The sequence below is a fragment of the Notechis scutatus genome, chromosome 1 (assembly GCF_049901735.1).
Source record: "Notechis scutatus isolate UNSWTSFEM ecotype Mainland chromosome 1, rNotScu1.2, whole genome shotgun sequence".
Classification (NCBI taxonomy): Eukaryota; Metazoa; Chordata; class Lepidosauria; order Squamata; family Elapidae; genus Notechis; species Notechis scutatus.
This window is the reverse complement of record NC_142009.1, coordinates 181,752,296-181,767,052: the sequence shown is the minus strand read 5'-3', so window position 1 is coordinate 181,767,052 and position 14,757 is coordinate 181,752,296. Positions and strand designations below refer to the sequence as shown.

Below are 14,757 nucleotides of genomic sequence, written 5' to 3'. Positions count from 1 at the left end.
CAAGCGAAAGAGCCGGGCCAACCCAAGCTTGGCTTCCTTCCCAAGTCCCTCCAGCCCAAACCCGAAGGGGCCACCAGGAGAGGCCGCCCGAGGCAGTGATAGCGCCCACCCATCCGTAGACAGGGAGGCAAGGTGACGGCCTGCGCCGCGTCTTCCTCCGAGCTGAGCCCCGCCGAGTCAGCGCCTCTGCCTGATGCCCGTTCCGCTACAGCGTTTGGAGCTGCCGGCGCATTTGGAGATGCATGGGGACGGGCTGGGCGAGGGGTGGAAAGGACGGGGGCTTCAGGCTCTCTCTGACGGCCAGGGAAGCAGCGCTGCTATCACCCCACCTCCCTGTCCGCGGATGGGTGGGCGCTATCACTGCCTCGGGCAGCCTCTCCCGGTGGCACCTTCGGGTTCACGCTGGAGGGACTTGGGAAGGAAGCCAAGCTCAGGTCGGCCCGGCTCTTTTGCTTGGCAGGCAGGCGCGCACCCGCGGCTCACTTTCCTGGCTCTGCCCAGCCCACACGGCTCTGGAGCGGCCCTGGTGGGATGAGCAGAGGGTCCGGCGGGAAGGCGCTCGCTGCCTTGGCGAGAGCCCTGCTGCCAGGAAGGAGGGCCCGCCTGTCAGCTGTGCTGGGCACCCCAGGCGAAGCTCTTCACGCTCTGCCCGGCACCAGGCAGGGATGGCAGCTGGGCGCTTCTCCCGAGGTGGGCCGATCCTGCACTGCGGCCCCGGGAGATTCGCCTCCCCACATGGGGTTGGGCTGCCCTCTCGGGCAGGGGAGGCTTTGTTGTAGTAGGGCGTCGTTTTTAAAATAATTGGCTTTACCTTCGAAGGCAAAGGGAAGGCGGTGACAGGAGCGCTTAAAGCCAAGTGTCTCCGCCGGACTCCGGTTGCAGGGAGGAGCCCTAGCTGGCTGCACGTGGCTGCGCCAAACACCGTGGCGTTGCTCTAAACGCCACGGCAGCAAGGGAGAAGAAAAAGCAACGGTGACAGAAGGTGTCCCAATACGAAGTGCCCCACCAACGCTGAGGTCAACATCCAAGCTGTTGCCGCCCGCCCACGGGGGGATGCAAGGGGGGGGGAATTAAGTTACCCCCGAAAAGACGGCCTAGCCGTTTTTTCGGGGGTCAAAAAAAAATAAGGCCCAGCCTTATTTTGTGAGAAACACGGTATGTTTTTTTTACAACAACCCATGTAAGTACATGAGGGACAGAATTTGTGCTCCAATGAAAACACATGTTTTATCATTCCTCTCCCTCCTTTCCCCATGGATGCTCATAATCTGGATGCACATAATTTTAAGAGCCATGGTGGTGCAGTGGTTAGAATGCAATATTGCAGGCTAACTCCACCTACTGCCAGCAGTTCGATTCTGACTGTTAACTATTGCTATTAAGGAAGCACAATTGATGCTTACTTTTGAAAGCTGCCTTGGAGCTCTGCAGGAGAATGATGCCAATATAAGATAATTTTCCCCATGATGTAATAACAATAGCAATAGCACTTAGACTTATAAAGCGCTTCATAATATTTTATAGCATTTACAGAGTCAGCATATTGCCTCCAACAATCTGGGTCCTCATTTTAGCAACCTCAGAAGGATGGAAGGCTGAGTCAATCTTGAGCAGTTCAGAATTGAACTCCGGGAGTGAGCAGTGAGTTAGCTTGCAGTATTGCATTCTAACCACTACGCCATCACAGCTCTATAATTCTACAGTTCAACTTTGAACAAAATGGAATAAAGTCACTCCAAAAAGGCAGTTGTATCCCGGGAGTCAATTGGACCTGAGGAAATATGCATCCAACTCTGTTCCTCCATTTTTGGAACAGGTATCATGGGTGAAGTGAACTCACAGTCTCTTTCCTCCTTCATACCTCATACCTTGAAGACTGGGAATGTTCCAGAAAAAAAAAAGAGTAGATCGCAGGAATGAAAAAGAAACAGCATATCTATCCAGAAATGACCTATGTCCTATGCCATTGTATCAAACCCTGTGAAATAAAAACAAAGGAAAAGGAGACAGCATTTGTAAAAGGAATTTCTTTTCCTAAAATTAGTTATACATCTTGTTCCCCCAGTCTTACATGATTCTCCCACTCTTATTACCATTACCTTATGGCCAGTATATCATATATTTTGTCTTTATTGTTTTATATATCTTTGCCAATTTATAAGGAATCTGTTCTAGTTGCAATAGTTCTCTTTTAACTAATGGATAGAGAACCAATTTGGTGTAGTGGTTAAGATACCAGCCTAATAACCAGGAGATCATGAATTCTAGCCCCATCTTAGGCACAAAGCCAGCTGGGTGGTCTTGGGCCAGTCACTGTCTCTCAGCCCTAGGCAAGCCACTTTTCAAACCCTTGCCAAGAAAATTGCAAGGATTTGGTCAGGCATATTCTGAGAATCAGATACGATTGAACAGGTAGAAAAAACTATTAGATAAATTAATAAGATAAGCCTCTGTGAAAATAAGAATAGTCTTGTGAACTAGATGGGAAAACTTTCTGAAGGGCATTGATTCTACCTGCACAGATGATGGAAAATTCCTTTTATGTTTTCAGATTTTGTGTCGGGTGTCCCAAGAGCAGCAAAAACTTTGGGCATGGTAAGGAATTTAAATAAGACAGTATTGAATAATTGATTTATTCTTTTTAGCAGCCCTTCAAATATGCAATGGTACAGAACTTTATATATATTGTGCAGGTATCCATTTACAATGGGGAAACGATGGCATCCATGTATAACTTCACTGGAGAACAGGTATGATTTGATTTCTATAACAGGAAAATGTTATAATTATGTTCATCTTTTACCAGGATAGGAATATTGGTGAGATAATACACAAAATAAGTGTGGAAAAAAATAGGAAAGAAAAATACTTTAGAAAGAAAATGTGGTCATAACCCAGCTATAGTAATCAAATTCAAACATCTTGGCTTCTGTGTATTACAATTCTGAGAGAAGATGTTTTTTCTGGTGATCTTGGGTAAGTTGATGGAAGACACCTTCCCAATTCAATGTTCCTTCTGATCCTAGCAAGTGAAATAACTGATGGAAGAAGAGACAATTAATAATTAGCCTGAACAGGCCAATAGCAAAAGCATTTGTTTTTTACCTCTTACAGATTTAAAAGCATATGCCATCTGATGTAATTACCTGCTCACTGCTAGATTTACACTATCGACATAACATATATCTTGGAGATAGTTGATTAGATGAGAGGTCCCCAACTTGTGGGTTATAGCCCAGTAATGGGCCGTGAGGGGTTTGCAACTGGGCCACAGAAATGGCTGGCGAGTGTGCACACATGCATTCTCACTTGCACAAGTAGTGGGCGAGCGTGTTACTCTCCATTTAAGTGAGAGGCAGGCAGGCATGCACATTATGCACATAAATGGAGTTGCACGCATACCTTCCAGCCACTCGCACAGTACCATCCCTTCTCCTTCCCATTAGAAATATGGCTTTAAATTTTATTTAACTTTTATTTGTAATTCCCAATGAAAATGTTTTATTTTTTTTTAAAAGCTGCAAAGTTATTTGTTTTCATTAAAATTTAATTACAGAAACAATACCCTATTTCTTTTCTTCTTTTTTTTTGTAAATTTTATTTGAGTTTTCACAAAAAAAAAAAATACAAATAAAACATCTTTTTTGAAAGTAGCATAATCCCGGGTTACATTTGTTCGTACAGACACAAATTCAATTCATGCTCATTTTTATGTTCTATTCCATATCTTATTACTGTTTTACATTTTCTGCATAGCTTCTCCTCTCTTTTAATTTTCTTAATTTTATTTTAATTATCTCGTCTCAATTCAAATCATTATATTTATATTTTTTGTCTGTCCTGTTTCAATTATCTATTATCTTTTCTCATTAAACAAAGTTTCTCCTGTAGTTACTAATTGGAGTATGATGCCTTTATATCTTTTAAGTTTATCCATTTAACTCTTATTTAGGCTTCAATATATACCCTAAAGTTATAACATTCAATATAATACATAACTTCCCTTCGGATTCTGCTTGGTACATTCTTAAAATACATACTATATTCTTTTAAAAAAGAAAAAAATTATAAATATATGTAATTAAAACAACACATTCCATTCCAATTCAATTCTATCATTAATATTAATATTCATTAAAATCTTAACTTCTTTAACATTACTTTTCAATTAAATATCATACTTCTATGGGAACAATTATAAGCTTTCCATAATTAATTCCCCCCTTCACTTATATTTTATAAAACATTAACTAATTAAAATGTTCCCGTCCCTTCCTAATTCAATTTTCTCATTTATTTTATTTCACTTATTTTATTAACAAACATTTCACTAAATTACACTAACTATTTTATCCCTCATTTTAATCATACGTTGTTTCCAATTTTCTAAAGTTATTTCTATTACTAATATAACAATACCATCTTATGTACCTTTACAGAATCCCTTTTTCAGTTAAATTTTCACCCATTATCTCTAAATAGGTCCTGTTTCTCTATATCTTGTTCTGGTCCTTTGTAACTTCTTTTCCTTTCCTTCTTCCCTCTTCATCTTCTCTCTTCCCTCCTTGTCTCTCTACCTCTGTTTCTCTCTTCTGTATTCCCCACTTCTGTTGCTTTCCAGTATTATACTTATTTTTCGAATTATTTTTCTTTTCTTTGGTTGTTTTTTTAAGTCTTAAATTCTCCATTCTCTTTCCCCCCTTTCCTTTTTCTTCCCCACATAGAATTACTTGTTCATTAAAGATGGCTTCTTCTTTGTCCCAGTCTCCTTGTTTTGCAGACGTTCCTTGTTGTTTCTCATAGTTCCAAATCTCCATTTCTAAGAATTGAAAAACGAAGCCAAAACTCCCTTCTTGTGCATCTTCTTTATACTTTTTAAGTTCCATTTTCAATTCATCCAGAAGTAGTGCTTTAAATTTTTTTAAATTTTAAATAAATTTTTAAACAACCACCCGATTAATTTTAGTCATTCAAATGCAATAACCAAGAATCCAAAGATCACCAAGTAATCCAAATACATGCAAGCTCTTTCTTTTTGCTCTTTTTTTCACGTTCTCTTCCTGGGGTTCTACTGTTTAGTTACAAAGTTTCAGTTAAAATGTATCTTTTAGAAGTCTTGTTGAAGTTTTACTGTAGATTCTTTTTAATTCCAAGCAGTCTCCTCCCTCTTTCCAGATCCTGCCCTTTTATTCTTTTTCCTCTCCCTTCCTGCTTATGAAAAAAAAAATTTAGTGTCCAGAAATCTTTATTATCCCTTTGAAATTTTGTTTTATTTTCAGCTTAATTGCCTGTTGATGTCAAAGCGGATTTTTCCGATTTCTTATTTAAGTCTCTTAGTTGTCAGTATAGGGAAAGGGAGAGAAGGAGAAAAAAAACCCAAACCTTTCCCTTGTCACTTTCCTTCGCTGCTTCCGACTCTTCTTTGGGAGCGATGTTATTTTTTTGTAAGTTTAAATTCCAGGGTACCTTAGTTGTTGCTTTTGCAATTTAACCCAGTCAGCCAAAACTTTCACTTCTTATCTTCCCCCTGCACATTCTTTTCCGGTCGAGTTCTTCTTTGAGGTGGCCATTTCTGACCACCGCTGCAACCGCCTTCAGGAAGGAATACCCTATTTCTTATCTATTTCTAACCTCTGTTAAATTATTATCCAAGGGGAAGATAGAATCACAGCCATTCATTTATCGTTTGAAGAGGTCACAAGTCCACAGAGTTGAAAAACCCTGCTTGAAGGCATCCACATTCAACTTCAGTCCCACTGGAGTAGCCTTACCATTTATAAATATTCCTTATTCCTCTTAAAATTGAAATTCTATGAGTAGTTATATGGGTGGAGAATATCCAGTGATATGCTTCCCTTCATATTACTATTAATAAAATAAAAAGGGTAAAATGTGATTTGTGTGCTCTCTATAACAAGGGAAAACATTCTATTTTCTGTTCTGACAATAAAGTAACAAATATGCAGAAATAAGGAGATTGAAATATGCATGGCAAGAAAGCTTTTAGCAAGTGTAAAATACCTCTAACTCCTAGTTATTTCTGTTTAATGCAGCATTTCTTTTGTTCAACTTTGTTACCCAGATAGCTGCTTATTTTGGATATTCTGTAGCTGCCACAGATATCAATGGAGATCAGTAAGTTATGGTTTTGTTTCATAATTCTTGAAAAGGAAAAAAATCTGTTTCTGTAAAATCTTGCCTAAGGTAAAAATAAAATGTTTGAAAGAACAATGGAAATCTGTTAACATGCATATTTAACTCTCTTCCCCTCTCCCTTTTGGGAGTTTCTTCTGTTAAGATTACTTGATATAGTTTTCCAAACATTTCACAAATAGCATATTTAATCACAGATAAGCTTGTCCACAGATTAAGCCAACCCTCAAAATATCAGCCAAAATACCATGAAAAATGTATCACTTGCGAATAAGCCAACACTTGAATTTTTAACTGCAGCAATAAGTGGAAAACTGCAAAGTGTTACATTGTCATTTGTATAATCACATGATTTTAAACCCAAGATAAATAGATCCTAATTTTTCAGGTGCATTTTGGAATCTAACATTCTTGGCTTATTCACAAGTATATACAGTATGTTGTCTTTTTGAATCCTCCCTGGTAAAGCTTCAAATCCTGTGAGTGGAGAAGTTGTTCTTTTTGATTGTATTGACTTCCTCAATTCATAGTTATGATGGTGATGAAAAAGAGTAACTTTATAATCAATCCTTACATTAATGACCTTCGCAGGTTTGTAAAGCAAAGGAAAACTGAAGAAAGATCATAAGCATAGTCACAGTTTCACCGCTTAGCAACCAAGTGATTGATCCCAGTTGTGGTAGCTAAACAACACAATCTGTACTTCTATCCAGCACTCCTTTCTCTAGTTCTCCTATTCCTCAACTTCCTTTCTTCCCTTTTTCTTTCTCCACTCCAGGCTGCTGAATTTTACAACTAACCAATATCTGTGGGTTTTTTTTTTTTGTCCTAATGAATTATACCCCCAGTGTAATCCTAAGCAATCCTAAATTGATTTTTCTAGTCAGCCTGTTATGATTGTGACCTTGTCTGTTTTATAATTCTTTTGACTGCAAAAGATATGACCTGGGATTCAATTCCAATCATTCATAGCTCCTTGCATTCTTGGTATCTCCATCCTCTCCTCCTTCCTCCAACCGTTGTGTACTTCACGAAGCATAATGGGCTACAGCAGAGGTCTCCAAACTTGGCAACTTTAAGACTTGTTGACTTCAATTCCCAGATTTCCTATGCTGGCTGAGGAATTCTGGGAGTTAAAGTCCACAAGACTTAAAGTTGCCAAGTTTGAGGACCCCTGGGCTACATATGACAGAGGCAATCTTTGTACTGAATGAACAACTTTCTCTCCGTCTCTCTCTCTCTCTCTCTCTGCCTCTGCCCTCAACTTTAGCTATACAGATTTGCTTGTAGGTGCCCCACTCTTTATGGATCGTGGCTCAGATGGCAAGCTCCTGGAAGTGGGCCAAGTATCTCTTTATCTTCAACAACCCTCTGGAGGGTTTCAAAGTTCAGCCATTAAATTGAATGGCTTTGAAATCTTTGCAAGATTCAGCAGTTCAATTGCCCCTTTGGGAGACCTTGATCAGGATGGCTTCAATGGTAATGCATTTAGTCATTATTATTGTTGTTGTTGCTATTATGTTGATTAAACTTTTTCGCACCACAAGGATTTTAAACTTTTTAGTTATAACTTGATTAAACCCTGTGGTTTGGTTCAAAATGGTTGTGTTTGTTGTTATTTTAATGCTTTGATAGGCCTTGCTCTAATCTAGCAAGCAAATGTTGTTTAATGCATCTTTCTAAAATATGAAGCTTTGAAAAAGTACTGCAGAAATAAAAAATAATACACTGATTTATTTTAACGGTAGAATGACCTGCAGTTCTGCATCAAGTACTACCTTACATAAAATTATCTCTAATGAATAGGATTAGTTAGCTAAATTATTTACACTTGAATTTGAAAATATATCTTTAAACTAGGTAGTTCTCAACTTACAATGACAATTGGAACTAGAAATTCTGTTGCTAAGCAATGTGGTTGTAAAGCATGACAACAGTACTTAGTGACAGCAATCCCTATCGTCCCTGTTGCTGTAGATAACCAAATCCCACAGTTGTTAGGCAAGGTACCTTCCGGCTACTTTCCCAAGAGCTAGGCTGACAAGCAGGTAAATGGCTGCTACCAGCTGGGAGAGGGAATGAGGGGATGTGCAGGTTGGGGAAGAGGCAAGAGGTGTATGAGAGGCACGGGTCAGGAAGAGTGTGATGGAGAGAGTGAGGGGTGCTTGAGGATACAAGGGGGCCATGACAAGGGTCAGGGAATGTGCGCATGTAACTGGCATGGCACAGGCACAAGTGGTGTATGCAGATGGGAGAGACTTACTCCAGCAACTTGCAACTTTTCCTTCCAGCTTCCCCACTGATTTTCTGGAGAAGCCAGTAGGGAAGGTCACAAATGCAGCCATGTGATTATGGGCCAATGCAACTGATTGTAAGTCCAGACTGCCAAATGCCCAAATTGCAATTGAAGGATGGTGGAGATGCTGGGACAGATGGAACTCAGAGGAGCAGTTGTAACCACCATTTTTTCAGGGCCATCATAACTTCAAACAGTCACTGAACAAAGGAGCACCCCTTTACGCTACTAATTTGAAAATATAAGTCTACCTTTACACTACTAATTTGAAAATATATCTATCAGATTGAATTGGCTGTTATCTATATTTAAGATGAAGTCCACTGTTCTTGCTGATTTAAATGTGTTATGGCAGAACCCCTTGAAATGTACATTGGTTAGTCCAACTTAAACCATGGCCCTTTATTCCATAGCCCTGTGCTTGTTCATATCTAGAGATGCTAAAGATTTTTCACTTTGCTTGTAGACATAGCAGTTGCAGCACCTTATGGTGGAGAAAACAAGAAAGGACTGGTTTATATCTACAATGGGAGAGCCACAGGATTGAATGGAATGCCATCTCAGATCCTTGAAGGACAATGGGCCTCTGAAGCAATGCCACCAAGTTTTGGATATGCCCTGAAAGGAGCTATTGATGTAGACAAAAATGGCTACCCAGGTGATGTTTCTATAGTGATAATAGCTTATGTTCAGTGAATTGCAAATTTATTAGCATTTATGCGATGTATCTTTCTCTCCTTTCTATTCCCAACTCATCCTCTTGTACCCACCAACCCCTAATCTTCTCTAGAATGTTCTCTGCTGTGTAGAACAAAGCTGAGGAATGTACAGACTCTATTTTGCATTCCATTATAGCTAGTGGACACAACTGAATATAATTTAATGCATTTAACCTTATTTTAATTTATTTAGTTGTGATATATGAATAATCACGGTGATAAGTTTTCAACTGTAGACAAATAACCAATCTAAAAATCTGCATATGTTTTTTCTACTTCCAGACTTGATTATAGGAGCTTTTGGTGTTGACCGAGTTGCGTTATACAGGTAAGTTTTCAGAAGAATATTAGTAGAGAAGTCCAGTTCGTATCAGCAATTATAAAAGAAATAGCTCTTATCAAATGGGAGGCATGCTTGAAACCAGGCCTTAGTCACAACCATTTGTCTCTGGAAAGCTTATAAGTAGAATGTGAGGATATTAATATCTTCTGACATGCAATTATTTAGCCATCTTTATTGAGAAACATGCTGTCTCTGATTTAGAAGCCATTGTGACTTGAAAATGTATCTGTCATGAATTTGATTCTTTCTCTTTAAAGCCATTCAAGTTGCAAGCTATTTCTGTATCTTATTGGAATGAATTCACCAATTCTGATTATGTGCTGGAAGGAAAATATTAAAAATACTAATTTCTCTGGAATCTCTCCCTTTTCAATTTCATTAGCTGATTTTAAGTTCCTTTACTATGAAATGTCTTCATTCTCTTTCTATGTTGCATGCATAATTTTCTACAGCTTTGTGGACACCTAAGCAAAAAAGCCCCCAATTCACCTAGCAGAGTTGTCCAAAATATTTTCCATCTTGCTATTTTCTACTTTCTTCTTCAAATCCTTTGTATATATAACTTCACCTTTCATTATCTAGGGATGCAGGCAGGTGCCCCTTTCTAGTTTTCTTTGTTTCTTTTCAAAGGGCCCGGCCAGTCATTACTGTGAATGCTGGATTAGAAGTTACGCCAACAATTTTAAATCCAGAGAACAAAATCTGTGAAGAAAATGGTCAAAAGGTTTCTTGGTAAGTTCAATAGATTCTCCATTTGCAGTTAACATTGTAAGTCAAATTAAGGAACCAGGAACATCTGTAGCTAATGAAAGTGAATAATGCAAGGGCGAGTGTCTTTCCTTTCACCATGCTCTTCCTAGTCTTATCACAGGATTTAAGTGCATTATTTTAATTACAGAAGGTTGCTTCCTTACATCTGATTCTGAGTTCCCCTTCTTCGAAAGCAGCGAACTATGTTGAAACCCTTCTTCATGTTTATAACACTGTAAAAGGTTGCTCCAAATGGGAAAGGAATTTGATTCATTGTATAGGATGTAAAGCCCCATTTGAATCCTGGTGAATTTCCATGTATCTGAATTTTAAGCTTTTTCTTGAATGATAAACAACAAAACTGAGGATTAACTCAACCCAGAAAAGTAGTTCTCAGTTGAATGGTGTAAATTTGCCCATGCCTTTGTTTACTCCTTCCCACCCCAACGTTTTCAATTAGACTTACAACTATGTGAAAAGTTTCTTGAGCTTCCTCTTTCTATCTCAAATATACAACACACCTTAGATTCCTCAAAGTTGATTGAAATTAAGCATCTAAAATTGCACTCTACATGCATAACAGATCAGTTAATCTAGTAAAAACATATATTTAATAATTGCAAAATTGAAGAAGTGGTAAAGAATTATTTTAAAACTAAATTTAATGACTCTTGGGATCAGGAATCTTGCACTGGAGTTGGATTCTAGTCCCAGTTCGGAAATTCTGATATTGGAGCACATGAGAATGCATACCCTTTCAATATTCATAGACTTAAATCTTGCATTTGGCGTATCTCTTCCCAAAAAATTATTCTCTCAATAGTTTTTTTTAATTATTCTCTCAATAGTTTTAGAGTGAAGTTCTGCTTAAAAGCTGATGGCAAAGGGAATCTCCCCACGGAACTCAGTAAGTTCTGTAGATTTTTTTTTATTGCACATGTAAAATAATAGTTTAATATACTGTACTTGTGTGTTCATACTATAAACTGAAGCTTTTAAACTTTGGGAGCTGGTCCAAGCTCCACCAGTATTAAAACATAAATAAAGCCACTCAGTACTACCTAGAATATGGGTGATGGATTTGTGCTGATTGCTGACCAGAAACAGATTTACTTTAGAAGCAGCTTGAGCTTTCTGGCAGGCAACATCCATCTGGCCTCTGATATTGAAAGCTCAGGATTAATTATTTACCAGATCATGAACATAGGGATTGAGGGCACACAAAATACCTCAGTGCTCTGGTCAACCACAGTTGCTACAAATATCTGCCAAGAGTGATTACATTTGTATATGAAGTTTACGATAGAACATAGTTCTCAAACTCACAGGTAACATAGGGTCCTTTAACACATTTTCGGGGCTTAATCCATCCCAGTTTATATATCATATAAAATATTTAGCATCTATAGTTAAAACATTTAGCTATAGATGGAACTGCTGGAATTGGGTATGTCTAGTGTAATGAAAAGAAGGACTAGGGATGACATGATAGCCGTCTTCCAATATCTGAGGGGCCGCCACAAGGAAGAGAGAGAGTCCAGTTATTCTCCAAAGTACCTGAAGGCAGGACAAGAAGCCATGGATGGAAACTAATCAAGTAGAGAAGCAACCTAGAACTAAGGAGAAATTTCCTGACCGTTAGAACAGTTAAGCAATGGAACAACTTGCCTGCAGAAGTTATGAATGCTCCAACACTGGAAGTTTTTAAGAAGAGATCGGTCTTTGTCTGGAATGGTATAGGGCTTCCTGCCTATGCAGGGGGTTGGACTAGAAGACCTCCAAAGTCCCTTCCAACTTTGTCATTCTGTTATTCTGTTACAGCATGTGTTTGTTTGCTTGACCTGAGAGGGTTATTCTTAGCCTTTCCATCCAAAAAAGCTTGGGGGCTTTCTATGGGAGGGGTTGGGCATATGGGTAAGATCACAAACATGAAGGCAAGCAAGTACTGCCCCACTTCTCCCTAAGTCAAATTTTACGAGTCCAGCTAGGACATGTCAGTAGGGCAGAATAGGTGAGGGAGGATCTGGAGGGTCAGACAAGATGCCCAGCATCAATAGCTGCAACCCTTTGTGGCTGCCATCCTTATAATGTTGGTTAAATGTTATACCTGCCATCCCTCATCTTTAGCTGGAACTGCTGTGGATGGTGGAAATTGTGATTCGGCATAAGTAGCATGTGTATAAATGGATAGAAAGTCTGTTGCAGCCTTTAGGCTAATGAACAACTCCACATGGAGTCCTTATAATAATTTGAAACCACTAGAGTGTACACCTCCTATTTCACTTTGAGAACAAGGCGTCAAAGTAGGCATCTAAAAAAACTGTTCTAAGATATCTGGTATAAAGGGCAAGAGCAATTGCCAACATATTTGCTTTCTGCAACCCCTGTTAACTCATGTTATGAATGGTGTTGGTTCTCCCTTGAATGCTTCTCAGCGACAGCCTTTCTAACTACTGAGTAAAATACCTTACCAATGATTGCTGTAGCAACACACAAATCTAAAGGCTGTATTACTAAAATGTTTTTGTGTTTGGTGATAGCTTTCCATGTGGAGCTCCTGTTGGACAAACTTAAACAAAAAGGTGCCATACGGCGAGCTCTGTTTCTCCACAACAGACAACCGAGTCACTCAAAGAACATGACAGTCTCCAAAGGAGGTCGAAAGAGTTGTGAAGAACTTGATGCTTTTTTAAGGGTAAAAATACACACAACTGTACTTTGCCCTGACTCACTTTTCCTTTTGTATGATATGGTTTATCTTAGCAGCTTCCAGTGTCAAGGGCCAGCTTAATGATTTGTACATTATCTAGTTTGACCACATATATTTTCTCCATATATTTTTAAATGGAATAGCTATGTCCATGCAAAAGGTCCATATGTGTCCAGCTGTAAATAAAATGGAACATGAACATGGTTACACTTCTTGATCCAGTGTTTGGATATTTTCTTTGAAATTGCCTCGATTCCGCACAACGATGGAGAAAACTAAACAAAGAAACAAGAGACAGTTTACCCATTGATCTCAGTGGTGCTTTGACTCATTAATCTCTCTGGAACTTGCCAGGCTTCTATAGCTGGTGATTTTTCTCCTTACCACTAGGCTAATGCAATTCTTATAGATAATCGTAAATATTTGTGTTAGACCCTTCTAGAGAATAATAGAAATGATTGTGGAGAAACCAGACAGAAATAACAACTGCAAAAACATGCTTTCAGCACAGGAAACAGAAAGTGTGATGAGGAAATACAGATCCTCTCTAATTCACCAGAGTATAAGAGGGAGATAGGGAGGAGGAAGAAGAAAAATCAGTCAGGCTTCAGGATTCTATTACTAATTTTATTTCAATAAAGTAAAGTACAGTCAGATATGTGACATCTGTTTCCTGATCTGGTCCCCGTCAAAGGGCAGACAACATTTGATCGAAGTTATATCCATCAAATTCTGCAGTTAGGATTTTTGTTTTGTTTTAAAACATAACCCTCATTTTGTCTCTTCTAGGATGAATCTGAATTTCGAGATAAGCTTACTCCAATTACTATATTCATGGAATATCAACTGGATTACAAAACTGCTTTGGATTCTACTGGTTTACAGCCCATCCTCAACCAGTTCACTCCTGCTAATATTAGCAGACAGGTATAAAGCTGGGAAGTATAATACACAATTTTTGCAACTAGCAACGTGTTTTTTTAAATGTTAATGAATATTAATGTTTTTAAGAAATTGTATTAGAGAAAGAAAGGTTATTAACTTTTCCACCCCTTTGGATTAGTTTTTCTGACCTATTGTACAGTTTTCTTTTATAAAAGAAATAGTAGTTCTTTGATGTCATTTTTCTGAGCTGAACAATAACACGGTTTCTTGAACCAAGCATGCAAGCACCAAGTATTTTGCTAATCTTCCCTATTATAAAATTCATTCCCAAAGGAAAAGTTTTCCTATTACTACTTAGCTTAGCACCAAACTAAAATGAAGGTGAGTTACATCAGTCTTCAGTAACTGAACAAAACAAGAATAAAGAGTCAAATATTTGGGATTTAATTTTAATTTTTCTCAAACTTAGGCTCATATTCTTTTGGATTGTGGGGAAGATAATATCTGCCGTCCAGATTTAAAAGTGACTGTTGACAGGTAAATTCTGGTTGATTTTTTTTTATTCTAAAGGTATATAAATACAATTAATAAAGGAGTAAATAAGCACAAATGTAAAGATGAGGGCATAAAACCTGAAATTGGCAAGGAAGGGCCTAGTGATTCTCAAGCTAGAGAGACCTATTAGGTTCACATGTCTCGGCAATTGAACATCAAGCAACCAGCCAAGTATCTATTTGGAAGCATGGAAGGAGGAAACCCAGCGAACAGATTCTAAGGTCTCCAACTTATCCATGCTGCAGTAGGCAATCAGTTGCACTGAGAGGTTGGTTACATTCTTGTCTGCAATATTTATTCTGATCTAGCTAAATCATATCAGGGTAACTTCTGACAAGTTAGCTGA

The 14,757-nt window shown here is 38.5% G+C and overlaps 1 protein-coding gene across 1 annotated transcript in view; it reads left to right on the top strand.

The window, feature by feature from the left end:
* The window catches only part of ITGAV (integrin subunit alpha V), a 79,020-nt gene that overhangs the window by 44,480 nt on the left and 19,783 nt on the right, over nucleotides 1–14,757 (top strand). Inside the window, exons 9-19 of the mRNA XM_026668029.2 lie at nucleotides 2,552–2,595; nucleotides 2,694–2,750; nucleotides 6,083–6,135; nucleotides 7,424–7,632; nucleotides 8,916–9,107; nucleotides 9,451–9,496; nucleotides 10,142–10,243; nucleotides 11,110–11,168; nucleotides 12,802–12,956; nucleotides 13,761–13,898; nucleotides 14,326–14,393. Coding sequence (XP_026523814.1) covers nucleotides 2,552–2,595; nucleotides 2,694–2,750; nucleotides 6,083–6,135; nucleotides 7,424–7,632; nucleotides 8,916–9,107; nucleotides 9,451–9,496; nucleotides 10,142–10,243; nucleotides 11,110–11,168; nucleotides 12,802–12,956; nucleotides 13,761–13,898; nucleotides 14,326–14,393 — 1,123 coding nt within the window. The remainder of the gene's footprint in view (nucleotides 1–2,551; nucleotides 2,596–2,693; nucleotides 2,751–6,082; nucleotides 6,136–7,423; nucleotides 7,633–8,915; nucleotides 9,108–9,450; nucleotides 9,497–10,141; nucleotides 10,244–11,109; nucleotides 11,169–12,801; nucleotides 12,957–13,760; nucleotides 13,899–14,325; nucleotides 14,394–14,757) is intronic.